The 13418-nt window shown below is 37.5% G+C and overlaps 1 protein-coding gene across 1 annotated transcript in view; it reads right to left on the bottom strand.

The window, feature by feature from the left end:
- Positions 1-8393: 8393 nt before the first annotated feature.
- DARS1 (aspartyl-tRNA synthetase 1) overlaps positions 8394-13418 on the bottom strand; it is a 56179-nt gene continuing 51154 nt past the window's right edge. The window contains exons 14-16 of the mRNA XM_026714610.2: positions 11204-11315; positions 9832-9903; positions 8394-8946 (exon numbers count right to left, since the gene is read on the bottom strand). Coding sequence (XP_026570395.2) covers positions 8855-8946; positions 9832-9903; positions 11204-11315 — 276 coding nt within the window. The 3' untranslated portion in view covers positions 8394-8854. The remainder of the gene's footprint in view (positions 8947-9831; positions 9904-11203; positions 11316-13418) is intronic.

The following is a 13418-nucleotide window of genomic DNA, read 5'->3' as shown; positions in this document are numbered from 1 at the left end:
AGCTGCTGACTGGGTCGAGAGCTCAGTAGCCAGGGCTTCCTCCATGGCTAAGGCTAGAGTCAAGTCTTTTTTCGCCAGCAAACGCCTTTGGAGTCTCAGATCTCTTACCCCACAGACGATCTGATCCAGCAGCATGTCTTCCAAATATTCTTTGAATCCGCACTGCAAAGCGGCTGTTCTCAGGGCGGCCATGTATTCGTTGATCGACTCCCCCTCTGCTTGCTTCCTGACTCTGAAGGCATACCTCCTGGCTATTTGGGACGGTTTGGGCGAATAGTGATTTGAAAGTATTTCCTGTAGCTCGTCCCATGGGACGCTTCTGATGGCGCGGGGCGCGACTAATGCTGTGTCAGTGTCGAAGACGGTGGCTCCGCAGTAACTCAGGAAATAGGACTTCTTCCTATGCTCTGCAGCGTCGGCTAGACCGATTGCGTCAAGAAAATGGCTGAATCGATTTTTGTAGGAGTCCCATGTTTCCTCGTTTGGTTTGAATGGAGGGAATGCTGTATTCGCGCTCATCGTGGAAAGGAAACAGGTTCGTCTGCTTCAAATCGCTATTTGAATTTGCGCTCTTAAAAGAACGCGGCTGCGGTTGTCTCTCTGGGCTGCTTAGCTCTTTTTTGAAAATCGCGCTCTTGGTGAGCGTGGGCGGCCTCGGCTGCTGTGCCTGTGGCTCGTTTCAGCGAATCAGCTCAAACAGTATCAGTTTGAATTTCGCGCTCTTTGCGAGCGCGGGGCGGCTGCGGCTACAGCGCCCTTGGTTTCTCTCTCTGTGACTACAGCTCTCTGAAATAACGCGTCTGGTTAGCCTTCGACCATCCCATCCTCGTCGCCAGTGTTGTAGAGCGATGGTAAGGAAGAGGCATGAGACCAGAGCGTACAACTAACAGGCTTTATTGCAATGAATAAAGGGTTGTCGCGTCTGCTAGCTAACTCGCAGACCAGCGGGCGACAACGGGCTGGCTCTGCCCGACAGCCGGCTTATATAGCCGGCTGTCAAACGGAGCCAACCAATGGGAGCTGCTGGTGCTCCCGCTCAAACAGCGGACCTGGTTGGGAACTCCAACCAGTTCCACAGACATAACAAATACAATTTTTTTTCTCGATTGAACTCGATTAAACCAAGTCTTTTATTTTAAAGAATCAAATCTAAAATTAACTTAGATGCGTATAAATGTAGAGCCACAGGTTGCAAAATTACGGATGACGATTAGCTGACAGTGAAGAAGGAATCTTTTCTGTGCCTTGTCTCCCACTGTTTGCAGGTATTTACTGCAGTCCTAATGTTTTACATTACCACTTTACTAATTTTTCGCCTGAGAAGTAACTTGGAGTTTGGAATTTGCAAGTTTCATTTTGACCTTCTGTAAACCTTCAGCATTTTTTTTAAAAAAGAGAAGATTTTTTTAAAAAGTCGAAGCAGAATACGTTGCAGGTGGATTCAGATCTACTGTCCATCTCAGACAACTAATACATGACAACCTAAGACAGGTAGTCCTCGACTTATGACCACAATTGAGCCCAAAAATTATGTTGTTAAGTGAGTTTGCCCCATTTTATGACTGGTTACACTTGTTAAGTGAATCATTGCAGTTAAATTGGTTGTTAAGTGAATTTAGCTTCCCCATTGACTTTGGTTGTCAGTAGGTTGCAAAAGCTGTTCCCATGATCTCGGGACATAGCAACTGTCACAAATTTGAACTAGTTGCCAAGCAACCAAATTTTGATCATGTGATCACAGCGATCATAACTGAAAAATGGTCATGTCACTTTTTCCAATGCTGTTGTAACTTTGAACAATCACTAAGCAAACTCTTGTATGTCGAAGTCTACCTCTATAAAATTTGTAAATTGGAACAAACCGAAAGCAAATAGATTTCACAGTAAACAAACATTGTTTAAAAAGATTAAGTTTTCATCTGGTTTCAAAATGATAGCAAGATAGCAGTGTTGGTGGCAGTTGAGTTACAACTGAGTTACCAGAAGTGATGCAGTGTAGTCCTGTCTTTGCCATGGTTAAACTGGTCCTGATTTTCTAGGTATGGCTTTCTGCATTTGCGCAAGGCTCCATAAGTAAATCATAAATCATAAAAGCTGAGTTTATACAACATGGGAGCCTGCAGTTTGTAACACGTAACATTTGAATGTTTCTGAGCAAAGAATCCAAATAGAATTATTCCAGTAATTTTTTTTTCTTACACCAATGATAAGTTTCGTTTCCTGAATTTGTTCATCTTCTGGTTAAAGAGCTACGATATCTACATTATCCCAGATCAAACCTTCTGAATATTTGGCCTTGATCAAAATATCCTCTCAAAAATTGGCAATAATCAATTAAATTTATATGCTTTCCAATTCATCGATAAATTGACTCTGGGCCTTTTGCCAGACTTCCTTTACCAGTTTAAAGTGGATTTGCCTGTTAAGTTTTTGAATGTTGACTTTTATATTTCTTGGCCATTTCGTTTTATTGGATATTTATTAGCGTGAGTTAAGTATAGTCTTTTGAACTGGAGAATTTGTAAAAGGAGAAAAGCCCAAAAAGCAAGACATAGAATATCTGACAGTAATTTCCTGTTGAAGCTGGATTAAAAGCTATCAGTTAGCTGCACAACTAATGAATTTATCCTGGAAGATTAGGATGGATGCAGAGCAAGGGACATCCTCTCAGATAGGAAATTTGCTGATGCTGCAATGGGAGCAATAAATTGGTGGCTATAATGGAGCAAAGTATTACTTAAGGCTGTAAGTAAGTGGTAAATGAGCAGAAAAAGCCCTTGATACCGCAATTATTTTAAAAATCTGTACTTTGCTGCCACCATCTTCACTCTTGTTATCTCTCCTTTGCCGCAAAATGAAGATAAAGTAGTTTTAGGCTTGGAAATCAGCTGTACTTTGATATGTTACTCCGTGGATATCGAAGTATCACGCCTCCAGGAGATTGAAATCATCACAGAAGTCATCATCAGCAAATTAAAAAATGGTAAATAGATACTCTTCATATTGATCTGGAATTTGTGACTTATTAGACACAATCCATTTGTTTATGTAAGAGCTGCCCATGGTTTCAAGGGGGACAGCTGAAAAACATTAAAATATCTTCCAGAGAAGAATTGTCACTGTATTTTCCAGAAAATACAGTTTTCTTGGCTTGCATGTAAGACGAAAGCCTTTCCCTTTATTAAATGTCTATGGAGATTCTCAGTCATCCAGGACAAAGTTGTCCCAAAGGTGTTTTTTCAGGAGACAACTGGACTTTCTTGTTTTACCTTGAAGACATTTCACCTCTCATCCAAGAAGCTTCTTTAGCTCTCACTGGATGAAGGGGAATGGAAGGACCGCTGGTTTGAAAGAGGGGTCAAAGAGGCCATCTATGTCAAAATTGAACAGCCCTCTTTCAACAGTGGGGGAGGGAATACAACACCATCTATCTCCAGTCTACAACACAGTCCTTTCAGCGGTTCCAAGAAGGCTTCGCATCCATTTGCACTGCTCAGGTGACCCTGATGACACAGATAAACCTCCAGGGGGCTTCCACGATTCTCTAATACGAGTCACAGCAGTGTCACATGACATATCAGGACTTTCCCATCCCCCTCACTAAACTGGTTGTAGACATGGCCAGTGTGTGACACATCTGGCCTGTGGGCCAGGAATTCAACAGCCCTGCTCTAAAAGAATACAGATGACCAGCTGTCTGCAAGGAGGATATAAATCCTTCCATTCCCCTCCATCCAGCCAGAGCTGAAGAAGCTTCTTAGATGAGAAGTGAAACATCTTCAAAGCAAACCAAGAAAGTCCAGTTGTCTCTTGAGTTTCCCTTTACTAAATTCTAATACAGGTATCGTGTGGGAAATCAAAAGGCTATTAGATAGGTTTTTGAAATAGCAAATTCAGCAGCCTCTGCATTGCTTTGTGCTTTGCCATGTCTTTAGATACCTTAATTACAACTTTGAATTATGCTCAGGGACAGAATGGGGGCCAATTAAGCTGCTGCATTTAGCAAACAATTAGCACATTCAGATTAATAGGCTCTGCTTTGGCTCCAGTATTCTGGAACTGTTTAAGGCTGTCTAAGCCTTTTAAAAAGGCACCTCTGTGGGGAAACAAACAAACATCCACAATAGATGAAATGGTGTGTGAACAAGGAGCATAGCCTCTCCAGGAACTGCTAGAGTCAGTCCATTGCTTTTTTTACTGAATCTGGAGTATTCCCAAATTGCAGACCTGGGTGTTTTGCTGGTAGAAAGTCCTGGCATCTCCAGGGATGGACGGCAGACAAAGTTTTGATCAATTGTAACCAGTATTGACCATGATAGTGCAAATGGGCTTTTTTTCAAACTGGGTTCCAGGAACCATAGGGATCTTCAAAGACATGAATGGATTCCACAAGGGATTAAGTGGGGGTGGGGAGGGGAAATATTTTTGCAAGGGATTATGGGGGGGAAAAGCCACCTTCAGATGTACTGAGCCATTTGTTCTTACCTCAGTGGTATAGCTCCTCTCACTGGGTGGACGTCCTTTGCCTTTGCAACCATGCTCCACGCAAGAGGCAGCTAACTGCTGTTCCCTCACAATGTGCACCGAGACAAAAGCCGATTCCCTGCCTGACCCCAAACTCTGGCAAACTTTTCTAATTCTGCAAGAATGATTGCAGTGAGTTCACTTCCATATGGCAGAATATGCATTTGTCTGTCCCCAAAAATTCCAGCCAAAGGCAGCATCATATGCATAGCTGCTTAGGAGTACATATCATTGAGCTGTGTGGCAATTAATCAAGTAACAGTTGCACTGCTCATCTGGACAGTTGGCCATCCTTCTCTCCCTTTTGTACTGTCAGTCAGAACCGCCTTATTGGAGAAATGGGTGGCCTATAAATGTAATAAATAAATAAATTTTGTTTCCTTTTGTGCCATGACATGACCCATAGAAACTCCAGCAATAATGGCAACTGAAGTCCTGAAAGTATAGAGGATTTTTCAAATTGTTTGATGGGGTGTTGTGAGGAATTAGAAAAAAGTTCATTCAGACACAGCCAATTTGTTATTACAGTTGCTCTGAATTAAACTAATGGATTGCTTAGTCTTAGACTGAACATTTTGAAAACCTCTGGCCTGATGGTCTTTGCTGCCTACGTTTCTAATATCAAACCTGCCCCATATTCAAATATTCAGGAAATTGTGAGAACTGCATTTAGAAAGTAATTTTTCAAAATCCTATTCAGGTAGTTTTAGATAGAATTATATTGTCGGCATCACAGACGAGTCAACAACTTGGCTTTACAGACTTGCTGTGTTTACGACAAATCTTTAATATTTTTCTATTGGGATTAGTACCTGTAACGTTGGCATTTTTTTTTTGCTTATTTTGAGAAAATGTTGCAAATTGATTTGGTATGTGTAACGTGTTCCAATATAGGGCGTGTTTGCATGACATGCTTAGGTGAGCCTGCCATGGTCCATGAGTGATCTCCCACGTGATCGAGCCCTAAATAGATGCTCAGAGTACTGCTTACTGAAGTGCAGCTATCTTGGCTAGTATCCAAGCCATTTTTGCAGGAAGAAACAGTTTCGCAGTAAAAATGGTAAAACCCTGAGTGTTCCGATCAGCCTTTACCATTCCCTTCGCCCAAACCGCGTACCTGTTTCACCTTCTCAGTACTTGCAAAGGAATGGAAGAAAAAGCCGAACATGGCTAGAACAGCCCCTTGAAGTAGTTGTTCTAGCTTCCCATTTTTCTGTTTAGAAGTTGAAAGATAGTCACCCCAAATTTCTCTTCTGAACTTGAGAGAAAACTGAACCCAGGATAAGACAAATTATCACTAACAAACCTCAGATACTAACTGCGGTCAAGATATTCTGCATTTGACAATTTCTTCTCAGGTTCCAGGGCCACCCAGTGAACTTGGTCTTATGTATCACAGTAGCATTCCATAAAGTAGAAACTATGTGTTTTGAGATTTCAACTTCAGGTAGATGGAGATAGATCCACACATACTATTATCTAATTTTTACTTGAACAAATCCAGTGGAGTTGATCTCTCTGGATAATTGGATCTGCTATTGAATTGCTCTGTTATGAACTTTTATTCTAATGTTCAGTTGGAATCTGCCTTTTTGTAACTTAAATCCATTATTCTATCTTGTAATCTAGAATGAGGAAGATCTTGGTTTGCTTCTTCAGTTTTCTTGGCAAGGTTTCAGAAGTGGCTTGCTATTACCTCCTTGCCAGGGCTAAGAAAGATTGTTTGGCACAAAGTCACCAAGGCAGCACTAGAACGCATAGTTTCCTAGTTTCTAACTGTATGCCTTAACCACTAGACCAAACTGTCTCTCATGATTTACTTCCATTTGACAGCTTCTGAGGTAATGTGAAGATTCATGTGCTTCAGCCTTTGCTCAAAACTAAACATACCCAGCTCCATCAGCCTCTCTTTGTAGGAGCTCATTTCTAATTCCAAGTTGTTGTTTTGGCTCTTCTCTCAATCCTTATTGCATTCGGTCCAGAATTGGTACCTAACCAAGGCCAAAGGGAATACACAAACTACTTCAAGATTTAAAAAGTACATTTACATTGATGAAACCTAAAATTACATTTGTTCTTGTTATAATCGTGTTGTGCTACTGGCTCATATTCAATTTGTAATTTACACCAACAATCCACGCAGGCACTGAAAATACTAAGATGGAGCCCTATCAAAATAACACGAAGTCCAATTACAGCATCCACCATGAAAGAAACAAAAACTATCATCAGCCTCATCACCTGTCGGAATTATCAATCCACAACCTTCTTTGAAGATCTTCCCTCCCCTCTTGTCATGTTATAACTGCAAATTTTTTTGTTTTTTTTAAAAAAGTGGAAAATATTACTTTTGGTTACTTCCAGACCATTTCTGTAACCTCTTGGAATCTTCTGAAGTACATCTATCCCATCCAATTTACTTGAAATTTCGATAACCACTCCCTAAACCTCTTCATCCGTTGATATAAGTAGTAGAATACAGGATGTATTCTAGAACTTTTTTTTTTAAGTACCCTACTCTTTTTGATTTGGTGAGGAATTAGTCAAAAAGTAAAGTTGAGAAAAGAGGTTTATCCAGAAATATTAGATCTAATTGGGGAAAGGTAGTAATTGTATTTGATGCCAATTGGTTAACTGAAATAAATTATTTTTATAATCCACTTAGCAACATAAACAGAGATAGGGAAGCAAGCAGCGTTTACAGGCAGTCCTCATTTAGTGACTGCCATATTTATTGACCATTTTCAGTTATGGTGACAAAAAAGGAACCGTGATCCACCTTGGCATATATGACTCTTTATGATCAGTTCTGGCATATACACCCCTGGCATATTCTATGACTCTTCTGGAAAGAGTTCAGAGAAGAGCATGATGATTAGGGCCCTTAGAAGCTATAACATACGAAGAACGATTGCAGAAACTGCATGCCTGGTCTAGTGAAAAGAAGGATCGGGGTGACCCGATAGTAGTCTTCCAGTAGTTGAAGGACTGCCAGAAGGAAGAGGGGCCCCACTTATTTACCAAAGCATCTGAAGGCAGGACTAGAAAGAATGGATGGAAACTAATCGAGAAGAGAAGTAACCTAGAACTAAGAAGAAAATTCCTACACAGTGAGAACAATAAACCAATAAAGTGGAACAAATTGCTTTTGGAAGTTGTGGGTGCCCCATCACTGGAGGCTTTTAAGAGACTGGACAGCCATTTGTCAGAAATAGTACAGGTCTCCTGTATGAGCAGGGGTTGGACTAGATGACCTTCAAGCTCCCTTCCAATTGTGTGAATATTTTATTGACTTTCGCAGGTCTGTAAAGCAAAGGAAAGCTAAAGTAAGATTGTAAGCAATCACAATTTCACTTAGCAACCACTTCACTTAATGACTGTGTTGCTAGTCCCATCTGCCTGTTGCTAAATGAGGACTATATATGTTGGTGTGTATGTATAGAACTGGTCTACTAAACAAAATTACCTTGCTTGGTTAGGTTCGCAAGTTTTAATATTTGAAGTAATATGTTTTTTTTTAAATGTTCATTTCATCATAGTTTTATTACATTTCTTCATCTCAGTATCAATAGAGTGAGTTCCTCCCACCTGCACCATCAAATCTACTCCAGGATCCTTTGGAAAATCTGGGGATATACAGAATAGTTGGGGAAACAGGTGGAAGTTCTAATATACAAGAATAAATCTGAGTGCATGTTGCTAGGTCTAACTTTAAATATACATTTTATATGTAATATAATATGCAACAGAAGCCTTAATTTGTTGTAATGCCCCGTGTAAATAAAGCTGGCATAATTTTAGTATCAGGTAAGCATCAGGTACTATTTCAGAATAATATATTTCTCCTACAAAATGAAAAAACTGACACATAGAATTGTTAGAAGTTTTATTGCAATATTTTTCATTTTAGTAAGATCAAACTGTTCACTATCTCCAGTTGCTTCTCAAAAAAATTCTTGCTCAATTTACTTTCCGTACTGCATTGTTATTGACAAAAATCTAATCTGAGATTTTATTACCTTGCTGTTATATGTTGAAACAGATTATGCAAAAGTATGAATTTTATTAAAATTTGAGGTGTTTCTTTTAGAAATTTGCTTACCTACAAGGCAATACTGTATTACCTTGATTTATTATTTTCTTAAAAAGATATGACATTTTCTGTGGCACTTCAGATCAGTTAACGTAGCTGAATTTAAACATTAGTCATGAGTTTGAATGATTGTTATTGTGGCACTTGAGTAGATGAGATATCCTCCCATTGCATATTGATTTATGTTGGATTGTTGGAAGCAATATTAAATCTTTGAAACTTGACACTGTAGTCTTCTTAAGGTGTGAGGCGCTTGGGATCACGGGGAAACATGGATGTCTGCCGGACATTGCTCAACCCAAGATACAACATGGTGACTCTTTCCAAGCCTGTAAAATTAAATCCAATCTAATAAATCTGAAGATGGAATTATATGTACAACATATATTGAAATATTCACTAAGAACAAACTTGCTGGGTTATTTGTGATAAACCAAAATCAGTACCAAATATTTTTCTGCATCTGCCAAGTGGAATCTGGCAAAGATCTGAGACAAAAATCAGCAATAGTGGAATTGAAAGAGAACATTGGCATGGTGATGCAGTGCTTTCTCTGACCTATCCAGATATTCTATAGTCTTCCACACAATTTGCACATAAAAAACTGGATTGCATTTTTTATAATATCTAAATTTTATTTTATAGTAAAAAATGTGGGTGGGTGGGATAATAGCAATTATTTTTATCACATTAGTAATCTGAACCATAGAAACAGATCCCCATCAAACAACAAAGGTTTCTTTGCCTTATTATCTTATGCCCTACTAGATGAAATAGAAAGAGGAGCATGGTAAATAAGTGTTGTGATTTCTTTCACTATCATTTCATTACTTCTTTGATAAACTGGTTCATAAGAAAAAAAGAACACAAGGTTTACAACAAAACAAAACAAAAAACTACCCTTGGAGATAAACTGTTTGGAATTAGAATCTACAAAAAATTGATAAGGGTCAGCTATAATGCACTGACGATGTTACCTACTTGGGTAACGAAACATTTGCAAGCAAACAGCTAGATTAGGTGAGCATCAAGGACTCCACACTCAGATAAAGGCACTGAGTGTCTGCATTTCTAAAAGCACACTCATTATGATTGTAAATGCAGGATAATTTTCTAAATTAAGGTCAAATGCTAGAATACTCTTCATCCTAAAATGCATTCTTTCATCTGAACACAGACCAAAGTGAAAATATAATGAACATAAGCTACATTACCTATGCCGCCGCCTGCATGGGGAGGTGCACCAAAACGAAATGAATCGATGTAAGCCTTAATTTTCTCTAAATCTGAAAAAGAAAAATTGTATTTCAGCTCAGCCCACATTCTAATTAGCATCATAGAAAAAATATTCAACCTAGAAGAGAGCACCAATATTAACCAATGTTTCAGCTCTTCACAACTTTCCAATACATGTTTTTCAATTAATTCAATATGACTACCAATGTTAGACAGCTAGTTTGGTTTAGAGATGCATCAGGCTAGAAAGCTCTTAAGTTGACTTTTGCTGATAAGAACTAAATGAAGTTTTAGGTGTTTATAAGTAAGAGATGAGACATGGGAAGAAGTATTAAATGTTGTATTATTAGAGAAGAGGAAAAGCTATTGAAATTGTACTGATGAAAGGGGAAGTTATTTATCATTGTTTAAAACACATTTTCCTTTTCCTTTTTGCACTTTTTATTTTTTTTCTCATTTTACTCATACTTTTTCTTAGCTTGTGTTAGTTTCTTATCTTTGTACACTTTAACAAAAATTACTTTTATTTTTATTTTTTTAAATAATATTTTTGCTGCCGAAAGGCAAGGCAGTTTGGCCAATGTAGTAGTTTTTGTTAGGCCAACTCACACATAGCTAGTCATACACTATTTTTTAGCCTTAAAATACACTGATTTTTAGATGTCTAAAAGTAAGATATACATGAAAGGCCTTGTAAAATCCAAAATATGGAGTATCCGCTCTCAGATTTCGTATTTTCCCTTTTCTCAACTAGTTTTAATAATGATTTTGTTATTACTTTTAATTATTTTTTGTAGGTATATTTACTGTGTTAGTGATCCAAATGGCCTGCCTAGGGAGAGTTATGGAGTAAATAGGTTAAGAAATGTATAAACCCATTTTAAGAAAAATTCCATGCAATAGCCTTTATTATTTGAATGATATGTACTTTTTATTTTCCATGAGACAATCAAATATTTGACTTTCTTTGAAAGGAAAAGGATATTCTAAGAGGCAACAATCATCTGTAAAAATTCCAAACTCTACTCCCATTAGTCTTATTTTGAGTTCTGACCCTGTTCTATTTTTCTCTTTGACATGCTACTCAAATCATGATGTGGCCAAGGACCCAACTTTTAAAATACAAGTATAAAAGTAAAAATTGTAGTTCTGCCAAATAAACTATAGCCAACATTGAAGTCCACACATGTTAATGTTGCTAAAGATGAAAAATACCGAACTAGGAGAAAAATACAGATTTATCTTTTTACAGTCACAAGGATCCTATGAAAATAAGCAATACCAGACTCCTCTAATAAAAAGGTACCCTGTTAGAAATGATTTATTTAATTAATAGACCTTAGGAATTACCTATGCCATGATGCAAGGCTCTTTCAGTCAACAGCTCTGGATCATGAATTCGCTGTGCCCCAGACAGAATCTCTTCTCCTCTCATGAACATATCGTAGGAGTTGGAGGTTATCTGGGAGGGAGGAGGGGAAATGTGACTTAGTAACCAATAGTTAAGTATGCTTCAAACCTGGAATCTATAGATAATAAATGGCATAGGACAAAGGCACTGATCACTATGAGAAATGTAACAGGAATATCTGCATAGGAGAAAAATGCTGCTTGAGGCATCTTCTGTCTTCTCCAGCTATGATTGCATTGCGCCATCATGGTTTCCATGAGAAAGAACACTCTTCTCTTTCCCTTGTGTGCAGTTTTCAGAACTGCTGCTATAGTATAACAATACTAAAATGGTGGTTATTTGTTTTTTTACACTTTGTCTTTCTTTTCTGGTTATAAGATTTATGTTTAGTCCGTAGGATTCTGACTAGGGATAAAAAAACTTGCATTCTTTAATTTTATTTCTTTCAGTTTTGAAAGTACCACATATGAAGGAAAAAAGAAAAACTCAATAGGCTGCTTTATTCTGTGAAGATTATCTGAAAAGCAATCTTTATACCAGGGGCAGAAAAAGACCCTCTTCTTTTACTGGTTTATTTCAAGTTCACGAAGAACATTTTAGGGTCCCTGTTTAATTTTTGAGGAAAAAATATTTTTTAAACCTTTTTCCAATAAAGATGATGTCATTTTTAGTGTCTAGAAGGCTTTGCCTTCTTAAATCAATTTACTCGGAAGCTATTGAATAAAACCCAGCCTTCCACGGTATTTCTTAATAATACCACCATCCAGTCTTCCAATTTGAGACTCAGTATGATTCTTCTTCAGATTAACTTTAAAATTTAAAGTTAACATACCGCTATCTTGTTATAGGTTCAAGAAAGCCAAGAGACAATTTTATATATTACAAGAAGATATACCATGAGCTACAGAAATGACCTCTAATTTGTACAACTGTACAAACAACAGGAGAAAAACAGATAATTCCAAATAGGTAAGGTGATAGAGAAAATATAAAATTTATTTATTTTTTACCCTCCTTTGGCAAGTGACTAATGTAAAACAAGGCTTTGTCGTTTTACCACTGGCTTATAATAAGAGTATTACAGCAAGTGTACCTAGAAGAATTTAACTCATCTTGGAAGCTGGAGTGCCTTGGTTACTATTCCTGTATAGGCAAGATTAGGCAGTTGAAAAAAACATCCCGGAAAAAAATCCAGTGGCAAACCAGTTCTGCAGAGCTATCACAAAAACAACATAGGTATAATCACCAAGAATAGGAAATTAGAACCAAGACACTAAGAAACATTTGATAGAAACTCAACTCCATACTGGGAGAGACATGGATGCTTTCTAAATATGACAAACAAATAAAAAAAACCCTTTATACAATTTTAAAATATGCATTTCTGCATATGTTAGGTTGCAAACTAAAAGCTGCATCCTAGTCAAATCACACTGCCCACCTCCCCATGCCCATTTACATAGTTAGAACTAAATCTCATTGAATATTATAAACCTTTTCCTCACAAATCTATGCAAATTATTTTTTTGGAAGTGTTTTAGTCATTTCCTCATTCTTTCAATTTTGGGGCATTCACTTTTTTGTGGATAATTGTCTACAAATAATCGTTGTGATGTTCTCCCCAAAACAGGAAGGATAGCTGAAGTAATATCTATGAGGTATAAGGGTTCTTTGGCATAATAGCAGTATCTTTCGTCAGATATTTTTCACAGCTATATCAAAGACTAGAAGGATTCTGCTTTGGACGCTGAAAATCACCTGCTAAGAATTTCAAAACAGGACCAAAAGACTATTAAATGATAGTATCCATATCTCTTATAATTTATTACAAGGAATTGAAGAAACTGGTTGGGCTCTCATATGGTTCTATTAGAGATATTTCAAAGGCTATTTTAAAAAATAATAAAGCAGCTGTAACAATTAATTCCAAAGAATATTACCATCAACCTAAAGCTACTAATAAGCTCAAACTAAACTTTATATTACACTAACTAAAACAGAACTTTTACTTGGTGAACAAGACAGAGATCACTTAATCTCTTCTACTCCTTTTAAATAGTGTTTCTTTTGCACTGAACAAATGGTAGAGTTAATATTCTTAATTCTTTCCTACAATTATATTATCTCAACAATATCACACACTACAATGATTCT

Source organism: Pseudonaja textilis, chromosome 1, assembly GCF_049901715.1.
Source record: "Pseudonaja textilis isolate UNSWEBS1 chromosome 1, rPseTex1.2, whole genome shotgun sequence".
In the NCBI taxonomy this organism is placed as follows: domain Eukaryota; kingdom Metazoa; phylum Chordata; class Lepidosauria; order Squamata; family Elapidae; genus Pseudonaja; species Pseudonaja textilis.
This window is presented reverse-complemented; position numbering and strand designations above follow the sequence as displayed.